Genomic DNA, 17,444 nt, shown 5'->3' with positions numbered 1-17,444 from the left:
AAAATTGGCATTCCCTACCAACCTTGTTACCTGCTGCCTTGAAGCACTCTTTTCAAGTGCAGCCTCCGCAGGAAAAAAAAGAAAAAAAGTTAAGACTACTTTATTTTGATTATAGTGCTTTCCCCAGGCAGGAATTTTTATTTCAGTTAGAATCTTTAAACCATTACATTTTCAGTGATGCATTTTTATATTTACAGTTGACATCTTCATAGAAGAATGAAACCTTTGAGCAACAGCTCTAAAGCATGAAGGTTGCCTGCAGTAAGTACTTAAATTATTTTACACCCAAATGGAGCCAGTTGTTTTTAGCTAAAATTTAATAAACCTTAAATCGATGACCTTTCTTTTACTGAAAGCTTGCACTTGGGAAAACTAACTTTCCTAAGAAACATATTTTGGTGAATAAATGCCAAACAAAGGGCTATTTAAAGCTGAACATTGTCTCAATTTATAGCTTGTGAATATTCAGTTCCTAAATTCCTGACTGCTATCTAACGTATAGAACAGTGGAGCTTTGGTTTAATCACATATCATTGATCTCAAAGTGTCACAGTGATCTCATTGACAGTAATCAATAATAATCCAAAATCAATCAAATATGCTCTTGCACTATCATCCGTCAAATCTGAATATCCCAGAATTAATTGTAGGCATGAGAAAGAAAAAGAACTTAGAATTAAAAAAAAAAAATAAATAAAGCATACAAAAATACAAATCAGAACACTTTGAGAAAATAATAGTGCATCTGAGCATGCTTCATGCCTGCTGGGGAAAGTTAATGATGAATCATACCTTGCCTTCCCAGCAAATACTCTGAAACACATTCTTTTTCAAATATGGAAATACACAGCAACTGAAGGTAGCGGACACACGAGTAAACGATCAAGCATTATTTTATGAGCAGCCTTGTTACCTGCCAAATATTAAATGTGTTGCCAGTACTTTACAAACAGCACAAGTACGTTACACTATGAAGAACTGCACATTTTAAGTTAGCCACTGCACTTCACAAAGCAAGAAAGGATAAAATTGCTGCATTTCTGTACCAAAAGCATGAATAGATGTAGCCACTTCTCAAAAGAGCTGTTATTGTTGCCGAGGACTCCTCTCTCAACACATTCACCTGTAATTTTGTCAAGGTAATAAATCCTTCCATTCATTACAGCACACTCAAAAGCACCCTGCTATTTAATTTAAATGGAAAAAAGGCCCAAAGTGTCTAAAACATTTACTTTTGCTAATGTAAAAGTGCTGGCATTTTACTTCATTCCTGATAAGCCGGTGCCAATGGATGTGATTATTCTTTTCTTATTCAAAGCATATCAGTAGTTCAAAAGCACTCTCAATCTTATCAGGTGTATGAACAGCACAGTTACTGAAAACAGTTTGTACTGCTCCTCTCTCTTTCTGCCAGGCTATCAGATAAACCCAACTAACTAACTGTATTTACACACAATCAAACATAAGCTGTGTCTTCAGCACACTGTAGCCTGTTTCTGGCACGTCACAGGTTTTCTGCTTGACATTAGTTGTAACTAAACCAGCAGCAGTGAATTAGCTTACAACAAAAATACAGTCACTCCATAGCACTTAACACAAAAGGGACATAGGGAGGGAAAAAATGAGAAAAATTTTGTGAAGAATGATCACTTCCATCTCAGTATTTCACAGGTACTACTTGGAAAACAGCATGGAAGCAATAGGTTTCAAATGCATTCAAAACAGATCTGACACAGGCCTTGCCAGTAGAAAAAAAAAATTCTATTTGCTTTTTTGTTTTTTTCTGTTCTCCTGTCCTCCAAGAACTGCCTCTGATTTGCAAAGGGTGAAAGAAAATGAAAGAAAGAAAGGAAAATGGTTACAGTGTCTGAAGGCAAGTAAAGTACCTTTACTGGTTTTGTTCAGAATAAGACAGTGATTTCTCATGACCACCCACCACAAAAACAACACAAAAAATCCCCTACTCTCCCCCAGACAAGCCTCTCGGTAACTTTCCTTTTCGTTCAGTGTCTCAGATACAGAATTTTCAGTGCAAACTCCTGAGGAATAATAGCAGACCAACTACTTCAGAAGAGCCATCGATGGCTTTGAAGATTTCACCTGCCATAGGAGGAAACAGGCATAGCATCCCCTTCATTCTCCTCAGGGTGACAGGGTATTCCTGGGATGACTGCAACATTTGAAGAGTTAAACGTTAACCTGGCTGTGCGCTCTCAGCTCACTAAATGAAAACTTCTGGAAGCTGGGAGAAATCCTGAGTTTCAGCTCTTTGATTAATTACAGCCTCCCTTGGAAGCTGGAGCTCCAGCTCCTGCGCAGAGGCTCCTTCCCAGCGCCCCCTCCCAGTGACAGCCTCTCCCCGAGTACCTCTGATGGAGCAGCAAAGGGCAGCCCTGTGCCACCACCTGAGCCCATCCTGTGCCTCTGCCTGAACCAGCACAGGACCAGCCATCCTCGAGATTTGTGGGAGAACAATGAGCCGAATTAAGCCAAGTGTGCAGCGCCGGGTAATGCGGGCGATTGTTGTTTCTCCATCTGTGACACCGGGGCCTGGTGATTGATGGGACAGGTGTCATTCATACCAATGTCAGCCACCCGCCGTGGCGGTGGCCGCTCTGCGCCCTTCGTATTGCCCAGCACCAACTGGGCCAGAGTGACTCCTGCTAGGAGAGTGATGGGGTGTCCCTGGATGTCACTCGGCTACAAGGAACCCCAGTGTCACCCCTTTAATGCTGAGGGGAACAGTTGGTTGCAGACGTGGCATTTCACACCACTTCGGAACATCTCTTCTGTCCCACCATGGTGGCGGCTGCTATGAGAACATTGCCAGGGAATACTTTCCCTGATGGGAAAGTGAATACAATTCAGTAGAGAAAAATTTGCATTCACAGAGCATCAAACTACCATGGTAAGGGGTGAAAAAAAAAATCCACTTTTTGATGTAAGAATTTTACCATTCTTCAAAGATAATTTTGCTAGCAATATATGGGCATTTGCTTTGGAAACGCGCTCTAAATCTACTTTAGATGGTAGGTGAGTTTTAGCAGTTTTTTAAACTAGATGCTTTTCCTTTCTTTTTCCCTTAAAAGTGAAAAAAAAATTGCACAGGAGAAAGCCTCACAGACTTGCTGAAATCAATCCCTCTGAAAACTATTTTAGCATTATACTTGCCAATTGAGTATATCACAGTCCACATAAAGCAATAAAATATCAACTTAAACATAAAGTGACACTGGCATTCATCCTTCAAAAAGACAGGAAACAAATCCTACAGCCAATTTGAAAACTGAAAAAAAAGTATTTAAAAGAAAATAAAGAATACATAGAAAACTGCTTGATTCTTTCTCTTACATTTTCAATATATGGAAAACTATACAAACTGCCAGTAGTACTCTGCAAAGCATATATAAAAGACTATGATTTCAACTTCTTGGTTAACTACTGTTTTTACTAGATTTTCCTGTTTTGTATTTCCCTAAAAATATTCATGTGTGAGATTGAAAGAAGTGTTTCTTCCAAAAACAGCTCTAGAAACAAACCCAGAAACAGAGGGAAAGGGGGGAAACAGCAGCAATACCACAGGTAAGAACGGATTGAATAAAACAAGTCACCTTCTCCCCACCCATCCTGGCACCTTTATATGGGAAGGAATTTCCAAAATGCTTAGGAACAAGGTAGCAGTGCATTTTAGATATTACTTTTTCATTTCACTCACCAGCATCTCTACATCTACAGGACTTTAAATTGTTTCATATCTAGCTGGTTTGGGGGGCCGGGGGTGTGTGTGCACACACGGCTGGCTTAAAATTTTTTAATTAGATATTTAGGGGGTTTAAATTTTTGTTTCTTTTTTTTTTGTTTGTTTAGAGGTGAGTTTTTTTTCTGAGGCCATTGAAAACAAGCAACAGCAACTCCACATCATCTTCTCATTCTAACTTGCCAAAGCCATCAATCTCTGATCACACCTATTAGAATCTCACTGCAGCCAACGCTACATTTTGCGACAGCTTGACCAGTTGTTTAAGGAAAGAGTGTGTGATGGAGCAAAGCTAAATCGACACATCTGTGATACTTCTGACACCCCTCAGCATGGCTAATATTAATTTGTTTTCTTTGGCTAGGTAAGTGCTGCCAAAACACATTACATATGGTATGTAGTTCCAATCAAAATGATGAAAAGGAGATGCGCGGGGTTTTTTTTTGACTTACAGCAACATGAAAACACACAGGGTGCTAAGAGACATCTACATGAAGCTACAGAATAATAACTTGAAAAACCTCTAATCACTGTATCTTAAAGTTTAGTTTCAGAATACAACCCTTTAAGAGAATCTGCCCTCCCATATAAAGACAGCAGCTCAAAGCTGCAAAGAGTTTTTACTCAGGAAAAGAGAATATAATTTTCATTGTATGATGAAACGATATATTTAGACTATTCTCGTGTGCATGGGGTAACTAATCATATTTCAGCAGGTTATCATATAAATAAATGTGCACAATTCTGTGTAAAGATATTATAAATGGCTTGATTAGACCGAGGACAAGACCTTCTATTTCATACACCCCACTATACTAACTTACCACAGTGTATGGTGATCCTCCTCCAATTTCATACTTAAGGTTCTGTATTAGTGTCACGAAATACTAAGTTTTGTGGGTGGTTTTTTTTGTTTGTTTTGCTTTGTCTTTTAAATAATTTTGATCTAAAAAAGAAAATTTCACCTAGATGACATAAAAATTCAGGTTGGTGATTCACAGTAAGAATAAGACATTCAGCGGTACAGAAAAGCAGCATATGCTTGTGTTATACTCTGTAAAAGTACTTCTATCACTCTTACATTCATTAGGCTGCTAATAGACATTTTCCTAGGAAGTATAAGAAGCTGAAGTGAAAAAATAAATTTTATTTCAATTTTAAAAGAAATGGGTAATGATACTCTGATTAAAAAGCTACGCTACTTAAAAGAGGAAAATAATTGGAAATTAGATAGGATTCTCTTTGATGCAAACCTGCTATCTTAAGGAACAGCAAAGAGAAAAGCTCTTCTTTGTTTGAAGGAAATACAAATTAATTGAAAAACATTACCAGCATTATGTAAACAAACCCAAGAGATTTAAAGCTTTTGTAACACAGAAAATACATAAATTGTTTCATAAGGCACAGAAGTCAAAAGGCAATATCCTATACAAGCTACTCTCCAAAGTGCTACTGAAAAAGCAATACCAAGTCCTTTAAAGAATAATTAAGCAATACTATCTGAAATAGCAGTATACAAATTCAGTTTAATATTTTTCTTTAATGTTTCATAATATTTTTACTTCTAGATAACAGAACCATAACAAAAGAAGAAAACAAAAACCCCGTAACTATAGGACTTTTTGAGAGGACTAAGGAGCATTAAAACTGTTGTATTTTGTATTTTTTTCTGAGGATATCATGGTGTATGCTAACAACCATATGCAGGAGGCTTCCCCCCTCTAAAAATAATTCTATTCTTTAGATGTAAATATAACTGTGTCCAAGGACATATTTAGTTGAAAAAATAAATCTCTGTTTGACAACCAAAACTTACAGAAATGTGAAAAAATATTAGACTTCTCATTTACTTGGAAGAGAAAAAAATTATGAAAAAATACAGCATTCTTTTAAAAGCAAAACTATGAGTACAATTCAAAACCTGCTAGATTACATGGATAACCTGATACAAAATGAGGCTCAAATACTTTACATTGCTGGCCAGCTCTCTTCTCATGGATAAGAAAAAAACCACATAAAACCACATAAAGGCAGCTGCTTTTTCACAAGCAACTGCACAGAGGGAAATTACATAGCTCTGCATATATATGTACTTACTGTGTATACGTCTGTGGCTAACACACAACAATAGATGTACATTGCCAAAACTGCATAAGGGATACGCTATACACCTGGAACACACATAGAGGCACGGATATAAACGTGTTTGAACAGAAAACTTGCTGTGCACAGGCAGAAGATTTCACACAAAATGCAAATATACAAAACAAAACCCCATATGTACATGCTGCTACAGATATGACTGTGCATGTATGACTCCCTAAACCAAGCCTAAAAGACGATACACGAAATGTAAAAGAACGTGTAATAAGTGGAGTGTCAAGCTGCAGCGACTGTTGGTGTCATCCCTGCACTATCAAACATACATATGAGTATGATTGGAGACAGAGAGGCTAAATATTTCACTGTCAGAGCATGTCGAGAAATGCAATTCATTTCTCTCTCATGTGCTTTAGGACAATGACAATTTAATACAAGGCCAGTGGATGTAAAAGAGATAAAAACTGAACGAACTGGCCCAGCATAATCACAGATTTCCTCTAGAGAGCTCGGTAGCATGCGGCTCATATGCACTTGTAACGGATCAACATTTTATTGTTTCTTCCCTCCATGAATTTGCTGTGAAAAAGATTTCATAGCAAAGCTTATCTTATAGACAGAGGTTACTTCAAGCTTCAATAGGAGCAAGAATTTCTTTCATATTTTTTCCTACTTCTCCTATACATTTTACTTATTCTAAGCAAAAAATTATTTTATATACTTCCTTGAAAGGTTAAATAAGCATTTTTTTCATTCCTACTTATACTTCCACAGAGGTGCAAGCAACCTCCCTGCAGGCCCAGGGTCAGTCCTTCAAAAACAGTTCTGTAAAATGAATAATCTTGTCACTTATTCATGAATACATTATATTTTTATACCACAATTTTTCTATCGTTAACTTTGTAACATACAAAAATAGCAGCATAGCATGTGGACTGACATATCTGTGAGAATAGATATATCATACTTTTTAGCTACTCTAAGCAAAGTGGGCTTCAAGTATTGTTAAATATTATCATAGACAAGTTACCTCCTCTATTTGATGAATAGCACCATGTATTTGAAATTAATTGCAAAAGTAGGGTTGGCTAATGAGGTGGCCCTTATCTTTTCTCAGCAGTGCAAGCACAAGTATTTTTCTGCTGGCTCAATATTTTTTAAATGCCCAAAGTGCTATTAACTAAGTTGAAATCTGATTAAAATATGAACGCTAAAATATTCACAACAGCTAATGCAGCCACATAAAAAAAAAGCTAAGAAAATTCTTATCTCTTTTCTTATCATTAAGCATGTGTTTTGAAAAATAATAATTAAATAAATTGTTCCCTGCAGATTCTCACAGTTGTTTTGCTTCCCATTAGCATCTTTTAAAAGAGTTTGTTAAGACAGCAGTTATTCTTTATTATGGAACTATGGGGATGATGCCCTTCTACCTGCCTCAGTTTAAAAAGAAATTTGTAGGAAATGTTAAAGCTTAAGGTGTGTTAGAAAAAGGACAGCGATTCTTAGGGAAAAAACAGGGGGAAAAAGTATGGAAAAAATGATCAGCCATTCGAGAGAATTAATGGATATCCACAAGGGCTTTGCTAATAACATGGGTTAATTACCGCTGCAACGCACCAGGCTCAGTAAATAAAAGAGCACAACCATAAACACATTAAAATGAGCACCCATCACTAAAAGAGGGGTAAGCCCCAGTAAAGGAAAATCTCCCAGATAGGCATTTCAGCACAAACACTTTATACTTCCTGCAGGATTCAAAAACTTGCCAACAGTGTAGCAGAACCAAAAAAATCAAAGCCCTACGACCGGAAACAGGGAAGGAAGAAGGGACCAAGGCCTGCCTGCTGCCCAAGGGGAGAGCCCTGGGAGAGCCCAGGCAGGGGCTGTGCACACACCCGGGGCTGTGTGCCACCCCACACACTGGGTACCCACTGGAACACCGGCCTGGGGCTTTATTTCTCAGGAACAACTATAACAAGCTATCTAATAAGACAAACGGGCGAGGTTAAAGACCTTCTGAGCCTGGAGAAACCATGGAGCGGAATCAAGTGCTGCTTCCCACTTCACAAAGAAGCATTCTTCAGCCTGCCCCTTTCCTGTCTTTAGGAATGAAAGACACTTCTAAAAAAAATTCTTCAGCTATTTGAGGCTATGCCAAAATATTTTAAAGAGTGAAACTGACATAAACTCTTTTATGTTTAGCACATAATATGTACATGCGAGTAACACACACACTCATATTCATCCGTACACAAACAGAACCCGGCCAGACTCACAGAATGACTCCACAGACCATTCCCACACCGAAACATGAGAATGGTTAGAAAAATATAAAATATGTAGACCAACCATCACTGCACTGAAGTACTCACATGCTGTGACACCTACGTCCACTTTTAAATGTTACAGCCATTCTACGCAACCTTTATTTCTTGTCACCAGAGTATTCTATCGGTTCTGTTGTAAAACAAAAATCTATGCAAGGGAACAGATGAATTTGTTTCACATATAAACATTATTGCACATTTTTAAATAGAGAAACTGGAAAAGCAGCTACATGTTCAAATGAATGAAACACAGTGAGCCACAAAACGCAAATGTAAATAGCACACAGAAGCTTTCTGGAGTTTCAGATCTCCTCATTTTTCTATGTTTGGCATTCAGAGACCGTGTTTAAATTTACTAAACTACTCCTGTTCTCCCCCCTCCCTACCCCTCCAGCTTTTTTTGAGTGTTTCAATTGCCTTTCCTTCTTCCAACAGCTGTGACAACTGTTAAAACAGTCAGTAAAATTAAGTCCGCTCTATAATCCTTTAGTCAACGTTACATTTTAATCAGAGGTTGAAGGAGATTTCCCGTTTATGAACGCAGTGATTCATTTAAAATTATTAAACTGACACATATGTCAAAATGAGCAGGTATATTAATTGCATCTGTTAGCTTATTAACTATTAGCAATTATTAGTGCTATTGTTATTGCTGAAAGAGCAAAAAGCTAAGACTGCAGCTGGCTTTAAGTTATTGCATTCTTTAACAAGCTCTGCCTTAAAATCAAAGCATACCTAGTGATGGTCAGACAGATATCTGTGCACTCCCAAAATGTTCGGACAATTTCTAGCTTGAGTCCTCTCTACCCTCATCCATAAGAACTGCAGAAACTCCTACATCTATTTGTATGTCCTTATGCATGTGTATATGCATGTTACAGTATGTAGTTAAATCCCAGTTATAATGGATATTAATAACATGTAAAACTCTGGTGTTTATTAATTGAGATGGAAACATATCTATGTTTCTAAATGCTAGTTCCTTCTTTGTGTCCACTTAATCCCACATGCCTCCAGTCCTGCACTCAGACAATATATTGAGTGTTTTGAGATGACTTTTAATTGAGTCAGAGGAAGAAAAAAAATTAGTTTGAATCTTGCACCAGAGCCAAAAAGACATGTGCCCCGATTTCATTTAAATGCATCTACTCTAAGAAGCTTATCTAAACTAATCATTCAAATTAGCTGTAAGAAGGTAAATTCAAGAAAGCTCCTTTGGGGTGGTGGGGGGGGTTGAAACATCCACCAAAAAAAACCAAAAAACAAAGAAACAAACAAAAAACCAAAAAAAAACCCCAAAAAAACAAAACCAAAAAAAAAAACCAAAAAACACCACAACCACAAAATACTCAACTTATTGTCTTTTTATGTATTTTATGAAAAACGTGTCACTGTTAGTAAAAGCTGTAGAAACTGCATTCTTACATTATGAAGCTATCTGACACTATATACATACAGTGTGCTGACCTGTAAGCCATGGCTGAGAGGGCACCCTACCTCTGTTTATTTTCTCTTCTTCACCCCCAAAACACTACAGTGGGTTTTCCCCGCGTCCCCTTCCCAAACTGTATTCCTGCGAACCAGGCTATTTGTTACTTCCCATCGTATTTCCCTAACATGCAATCACGGCAATTCAGTTTTCATGCCTGGCTTAATTACCACCAGCCATGCACTGTGCAGGCAGTAAGGACAGCTAGTGGGCATCTACCTATAGTACACTGTCACCTCCTGTGCAGCCTCGGCTGGGGCGAAGCTGGCTGCCGGCCGGGGCTTCTCCTCGGCGCTCCTGTCTGTCACTCCCGGCCTAACACCGGGGCACAGCGACGTAAGTGGCTCGACAAGAAGAAAAATGAACCGGTGACAGCTCCCGTGATATACTAATATTTAATCTCGGCTGCGGGCTGAAATCAAGTTCAGGAGCCGCTCCTCAGCCCCAGACCGCCCGGTTCTGTTTCGGCGCCACGCTTTCCGCCCGAGTCATTCCGCCAGGTAGCTGAGAAGTGTCAGCCAAGAACTGCGGCTCCTCAAAAAGTGTGTTCGGTTGCCTTTTGTAGGGAGCAGAAGGCGCGGGGAGAGACACGCCGTGCAGCGCGGACCCCGCCAAGTGCCCCACGCCGCCTCCCCGGCCGCTGACACCGCGGGTCCGGAGCGGCGCCCCCAGGCAGGGCGCTCGCACCGCACCGGCGGCCGCCACTGCACCGGGCACCGCGCCGGCGGCCGCTCCCGGCCGGCGCCCTCCCGCCCGCCGCCGCCTCTCCGCCGGCGCTGCCGGGGAGCCGGCGCACCTGTCAAGACGGCGAGCGCCGGGGCGGCCACGGGGCCGGGCGCTCGTCCACCGCCAGCACCGCTCCCGCCGGGCGCCTCCCGCCCGGTCCCCCCCACGGCGCGCAGCGGCCGCGCAGTGCCCCGGGCCGGCTCCCGCCCGCGGCCGCGGCGCAGCGTTACCTGCAGCGGCGTCTTAGGCGCCTGTCATGTTTTGGGGCAGGCGGCGTGCGGCGGTGGGGTGGGGGCGGGGAGCGGTACCTACTCTTCCTCGTAGTGCAGGGAGAGCGGCTCCGGCAGGCAAAGTTCTACCGAATCCATGTGCGCCCGGCGACCATCCTCCGTGCGCCCCCGCGGTGAAAGCAAAGTTTCCGTGGCCGAGCGCCGCGCACTTGGCACGGGCGCGCTCCGGGCGCGGCGGCAACGGCGGCGGGCGGGGACCAAAAGCTCGCCCGCGCGCCTAATCAAGGACTTAAAGCCCCGCGCGGAGCTCATGAATATGCAGCAGGGCTGTACATATGCATCCCCCCGGCCCGGGGGGACGGCCGATTGGTGGGGCCGCGGCCAATCAGGCGCCAGGGGCGCCGGGGCGGCCCGGCGCGCGGGGCGCGCGGCAGGTAGAGGGTGGGGACGGGGGAGCGGCCTGAGGCGGCGGCGGCGGCCGGGGCAGAGCCCGCGGACGTGCCCGCGCCGCCGGACCGACCGGCGGGGGCTGCCCGCTCCGCTTCCCGCCTTCCCTTCCCGCCCGGCCCCAACTTCGGCAGGTACCTTGGCAGGCTCCCGGTTAAGGATTGCGCGCAAAGGTAGAGGATGAAGTTTGCGCCGCTGCCGCCGCCGGTCGTGGCGTTTCGCTGTGGCGGCAGCCGAGCTCGGCTCCCGGCGCGCTCTCCTGAATGCCGCTTCCCTAACCTTTGGAACTGCTCGGCGCCGGGGAAAAACAAATAATTATAACGCCAAGCGCGGCCTGCCGAAGCCTCTGGGTAACTCAACTTTTCATTGTCGTGCGAGTTGCTTTTGGGGGGGAAAGGGGAGGGGGAGCGGGCTGGAATTTGACTATGTATATATGATATTATACATAAAAACATATAAAAATCACACAACTAGCTAATATATAGATATATAATTTACTATTTAAAAATTTAAAGTTTCCTTTTCTACTTAATAATAAAAAAATATCCTAACAAAACGAGCACAAATCCAGTCCTTAACATAATGGGTGCAACTGGGAGCAAATACAGGTACGCGTGTTCCTATACAACATGGGGGCTTGTGTTTATTTATACATATATATTAAGCATATGCTCCTGTATGAGTATTTGTATGTTTAGATGTGTATATTTAGAAATGAGAAAGAAAAGATGCAGAACTGATCAATTTCCTCTGTTACTTGTGCAGGGATTAGAGTGGACCAACTCAGCCTGTCTCATTTTAGTGAGATAAGGGCTGCACTGGAGTAGCTCTGCGCTGGTAAACCTGGGAGGGTGCCTAGACCTCTACAGTGTTCGGTGGTTTGGGTTTTTTGTAAAGTAAGTTTTGCTGAACTAAAAGGGCAATAAACACATATCCCTGTAGGCATGCCTGCATAAACATCACCAAGCCCGGTTCCAGCTAAACACTGCTTACAGCCAGCTCAGAGTTGTTCTCTGGCATGTGAAAGATTCCTGATTAAACTTGTTCCAACACAAAGAATGTACTCAAATTTAGGGACGTTAAAGACACTGTTTGCCCTGAAACACATGCACATATCCTGTTTTGAATGTATCAGTAATGAATATGGGATGAATTTTTTTTCTTAAAAGCTACCACCATTACTTAACTAAGGCACCATACCTATTTTCCAGGTTCAAAGCGTTTCTGTCCCTACCAGTGAAAACAGATGCAGACTGTTTCTGTCCAGAAAAAAACAAAACTGACACTATTGGAAAGACAATAATTTCTTAGAATGCAGCTCCACTCCTGTAAAATCTTTTGTGACTGGAGCCCTAACATGATGCAAATGGCAGTCTTTTAGATCAAAACAAATCAGTGCAAACCCTCAGAATGCAGTAATACTATTCACAGAAATGCCCTCTCCAGATCTGTCTCACAGCATTTTACCAAAAAAATATACAGCAACAGAACCAAATTCCAGCGTATATAGGTTCAATAATCATGCTTGTGTACGTTTACAGCAAAGAGATTCCAGCGTTCTGTATTTAACCTTATGTGAAGACTGGGCCTGCTTCCTACAAACCTGGTATAAATACTTGCAATTTTAGGAATCAGAACTCACACAGCAAAACTACAGCTCAGACTACTGTATAAAAGCAGGTAGTAAAAGCTTAATTACCAGTAGCATTATGCTGTCTATATTGTTAAATGTGGACTCTGTAATTAAGATGTAAATTTGCTTGTGAGCAGTGAATTAAAAAGCTCTGAAATGTAGAGTAAAATTTAAGTTGTCTGTAGAAACATCAGGGACAAAAAAAAAATCAGTTTTTACCAATTTTAGAAAAGGAGGCATTAAATCATGTTACTCTGTTAGAACATCCTCTTTATGTAACTATTTTATAAATGCAGATTTTGGAATCAAATCAGAACTTGAATAGCATGTCTTTACGTACAGTTATTTGTATGACTATATAAACTCAAAATACAATACCTACAAACCGATTTACATGTGCACATGGGCAAAACATGCAAATACAAATATATTGTTTGTACCGAGTATCTCTGTATATAGATTTATAAGTATATAAGAGTATGTCTGTTTAAAGATTTATACTCAAAATGTTTATTTTTCAATATTTTTTATTCCAAAATGCTTTCAGATTTTTGCACGTATATGTCTTTTTCTTATATAAAAATCAGCCTGTACATGCATGATTTGATATGGTCACTTTTCTGTATTACATTCGTTGGAATACACCCTCCTGAAAATCTGACAGCTAATCCATTTTGAAACTTACCAAAGCACAGGTTAGTTTCATTCCTACTTTTGTTGATTATCTCCTAAGATTTCATATTCAGGGGCTGAAACACGATGGTCTCTCCTTCTGTCATGGTCTGTCTTCCTGTAAGCCCTCATTTTCACATTCCCATAGTTTCCCCTACCTTGTGAGCTTGTTGTCCCCCACCCTCCTCTACACCCCCAAATAATACATTTTTCCTCTCCCCCTGTGAGCCGTCGTCAGTTTTCTATCAAGCATCTTTCATCCAAGCAGGCAGCTCTCTGCCCTGCCAGTGCTGCCTCTTGGAGAACCAGAAATACTGTGCTGTACTTTGCATGTTGATAAACAAAGCAGTTGGCTTCTTCCCCCAGGGACTGAAAGTGTCACCTCCACCAGACTGGGGCCTGGAATTCCAACTACATTCTTGAACTTGGGTTTCACAGTTACAGATCAGTTTGGGGAAAGTGGGAAAAAAAATAAGATTAGAAAGAGATTACCACAGCAAATAAACTGGAGCTAACTGTAACTTCATTTTAAGCTCTTGTGTAGAAATAAATAAAAGCAGTAGCAGGGAGGGGAGGTGGGGGGGTGGGGGAAAGCAATCCAGGTACCAGTTTACGGAATTTTATCAGGGAATGCAAACCAAGAACATGTATGCAAGCACACATCTGCAATAACTTACCAAAATGTACAGTGCAAAATCTTACCACAAGGAGTCTATACAAAACAGTGGTAATAGAATCAAGAGAGGGGAAGGAAAAAATCATCAGGAGTGCCTGTACCAGTCAAGGGGCATTGCTGAGCAGCACCTACATTTCCATGTCTCTCTGTACATCTAATTTTTCCTGTGTGCCAAACAGTACATCTTTAAGCATCTTCACATCTAAATACTATAGGCATTTCAAGGCATCAGAAGAGCCAGATTCTTAAAGCACAACCACCTCAAGGCAACTGAAGTGAGGTTCAGTGGCACTTCACAGAAACCTTACAGTGCATTGTGTCAAATGTATATTTACCAAAATGTTCAACAAGCTCAAGCCGGCAAGGAAGCTGCAAGAATATGAAAGTCTGGTAGCTGCTGAGGATTTATTTGGGAATAAGCATACTTTAAATAAAGATTTGCAATACACCATGGAGCCTTATTCAAAGTCCAGCTGGAAAATACCATAATGTTAAGAGTTTGAAATAAATACTGAAGTGTCATCAAATATGTGATCTTCTCTTTATTCACAATCAGTCATTAAAGAAACACAAGTCAGATGTGATCTCACTCAATGCTACAGTGAGATTAACATTAGAACGGTATTGCCACTGTCTACTCTTCTTTTGTGCTCCTCCTTGGAAGGCACTTGGTGCACCCCTGGATGTGCTGCTAACGAATTAAAAAAACTAATGCCTCAAAAGTTCCAAATTCTGCTCACCTGTTTGTACATAGTTGGACAAACGCTATCAAGTTACTACTTGGAATCCATATGCTTCTTCAGTCTATATTGAGCATTAATTACTCTTTGTTTTGATCTTAGGGGAGAAAGCTCACACAACACAATCTCTGGTGCTCCTTAGAACTTTTCCACAGTGTGTTCACAAATACACGGAGCAAGGCTTTTAGCTTTTGCTGCTACATTCAGTCCCAGCATATAAAAAATGTCTCTGTGAAATAACAGCAATTGCCTTACCATGTTACTGAACTACATTCAATTTATCCAGTCTCAAATAAATACTCCATATTTTCTCCTTGTTTTATTTTCAAGGGCATGGGTATGGGTATTTAAATGACTGCTTTCACTGGTACAGAATAGAATCTGTTCACACGGCTATAAATAAATATTCTCTTGACGAAACACCTTTCCCAAAGCCTCTGACAAAATGAAAGAAAAGGAAAAAAAAAAAAGGAAAGAAAAAAGAAAAAGGGAAAAAAACCACCACCAGAAGAAGGGAGCCGCATGCACATTGCTTGTCACCCCCCAAAAAAGGTTTCGTCCCTAAAGATAATTCAGGCACACACTTCAATATGGATATCTCACTATTACCCCAAGCTCTTTTTTTAGTGTAAGTTTCTTCAGAGAAACCGAAGTACATTACTGTCTCAGACAGCCAAGGATAAGATGACTGAGGGAATTCAGTTGCTCTGTTTAATTAATACAGGATTATTTCACTTTCATTTTGTGAAGCTAATAATATGACTGGTGGAATGTCAGTAAAAATTAAATCATAAACTAGTGCAGTACCAAGGGGAAAACTTACTTTAGTTATGGAGTATTCCCAGTAGAAATCTTGAAAATCTTATACATATTTACACTGATAAAATACCACATGTACTTCATGGGATACTGCAAGCTTTCTACAATCCTTGTGGCATGATTTTACAGAGCAAGAGTTAACATTTTGAGATTATACATTAAAAAATGAGTTGCAGTTGTATTGTTTCTTGAATGTTAAGCACCACATACTAAACGCAGGAACACGTTCAAGGTCAATGCCCTATTTTAGACCTTTTCAGCAGCTGTGATATTATGATAATCACACTTAAAATATTCCTATAGAAAGAGTAAATTAGCCCCTTTCACTAGAAGGATTATTATGATAAACAACAAATCTGAAAGAGAACAAATTCAGATTTCTCTTTTTGTTTGTTGTTTTCTGTTTTGTTTTGATTTTTCTCCCAGCAATGAAATAAATTGCTGTCTTTTACTGTGATGGCTTTTCTGTCCAGGAATTAAAAAAAAAAAAAAAGCAAACCTAAGAACCCAACACTTTATTCTGTACTTACATTACCTTCATTACCTTTGGGTGGTGGTTTTTTTGATTTTTTTTGGAGGCCTCACCTATGTAAAAGTGCCTTCCTTGAAATGCATTTATGCTTTCTATTAGAATCAAAACATACTAGTTGACATCCCATTCTGTCACCTATACTGCAGTGAAATGTAATATCCCACTAAACCAGAAGGGAAAGAAGAAAACTTAGCATCAGCAGCTATTCCTAAGCAAGATTAGGGGTTTAACTCCATCTAATTGAGGGATGAGACATGTCCCTCAGTGGGTCTCTCCCCACTCCCCCACCTGCCCTTCTACCAGACTGCAAGCTCAAAATGCTAAAAATAGAAGAAGATGGAGCGTAAATATTTCCCCAGTGAAAACACCAATAATCTTTACTGTGAGCTGACTAGAATTGCTTGTTATACTGCCCTAGGACATCATGGCTTGAAGCGAGAGCGCAGACACGCAGAGAGCCACCAACCACCCTCTAAGGTTTTGTGCCGTCTATTTGTGCATGTCCATGTCGCAGAGGCTCCTACGACATCTGACGTGGAGCCGGGACACCTGCTGTACAGAACGCATCCTCCAGCCTGCCTGCCCCCACCCCCGACAGTCCCAGCCCATCTTCCATCACTCTTCTGCCTTTTTCTCCCCCTGCTCCCCCTCCATTCCTTTCGCTCTGGCATTTTTATTATTAATGTTATTGCTATTATTACTGTCCAAGCATAAGCTGATCCACAGGGGAGCCTGTGTAATTTAACCCCTCAAGCACTAAATTCCTTCACATGTGCCAAAGACACAGGTTTGTTGTTGCCTCCAGCAATATCCCAGGAAGACGAGTGATGGCGGTGTCATATCATCACACAGCGACTTAATCTATTGCGACACCCAGGGAACGGGTAACTGAAGAGATTTACAGAACATGCTCTCTGCCTGAATACAAAATGTTATCCCCTTTACCAACAAACTCGAGTCACAAGAAACAAAGTGAAACAAATTTTGCCCTCTTATGGCTCACTGTTTCCATGACTGCTTTATCCAATCCTACCCCCCCATTACTTGTCCCACTGTACATCTTCTAGCTATACAACACTTCTTTTCAACATTTTTGTTCTCCATCCTTTGTTCTTCACATGTTCTCTGATTAACAAACAGCTAGATCATGTTGAACTGCCAAGTAACATAAGCCTTGGAAATCTTTTATCCATGCACTAGATGACTGGAACTATCACTTACATCAGGGTTATCGCTACATGCTGTCTTTATGTTCTCTGACATCTAATGCATGCTTTTTAAAACTGGATTAAA

General features: G+C 40.9%; 1 protein-coding gene across 5 annotated transcripts in view; it reads right to left on the bottom strand.

Moving 5' to 3' along the window:
- Positions 1–17,444, bottom strand: part of ESRRG (estrogen related receptor gamma) — a 225,847-nt gene that overhangs the window by 148,668 nt on the left and 59,735 nt on the right. The window contains exon 1 of one of the 5 annotated variants that reach the window (XM_053938563.1): positions 10,715–10,842. The exons of 1 other annotated variant lie outside the window; for it this stretch is intronic. In XM_053938563.1, the coding sequence (XP_053794538.1) occupies positions 10,715–10,770 (56 nt within the window). In that variant the 5' untranslated portion in view covers positions 10,771–10,842. 3 more of the 5 variants (XM_053938567.1, XM_053938566.1, XM_053938564.1) reach the window with 3 other exon arrangements.

Source organism: Vidua chalybeata, chromosome 3 (genome assembly GCF_026979565.1).
Source record: "Vidua chalybeata isolate OUT-0048 chromosome 3, bVidCha1 merged haplotype, whole genome shotgun sequence".
In the NCBI taxonomy this organism is placed as follows: Eukaryota; Metazoa; Chordata; class Aves; order Passeriformes; family Viduidae; genus Vidua; species Vidua chalybeata.
This window is presented reverse-complemented; position numbering and strand designations above follow the sequence as displayed.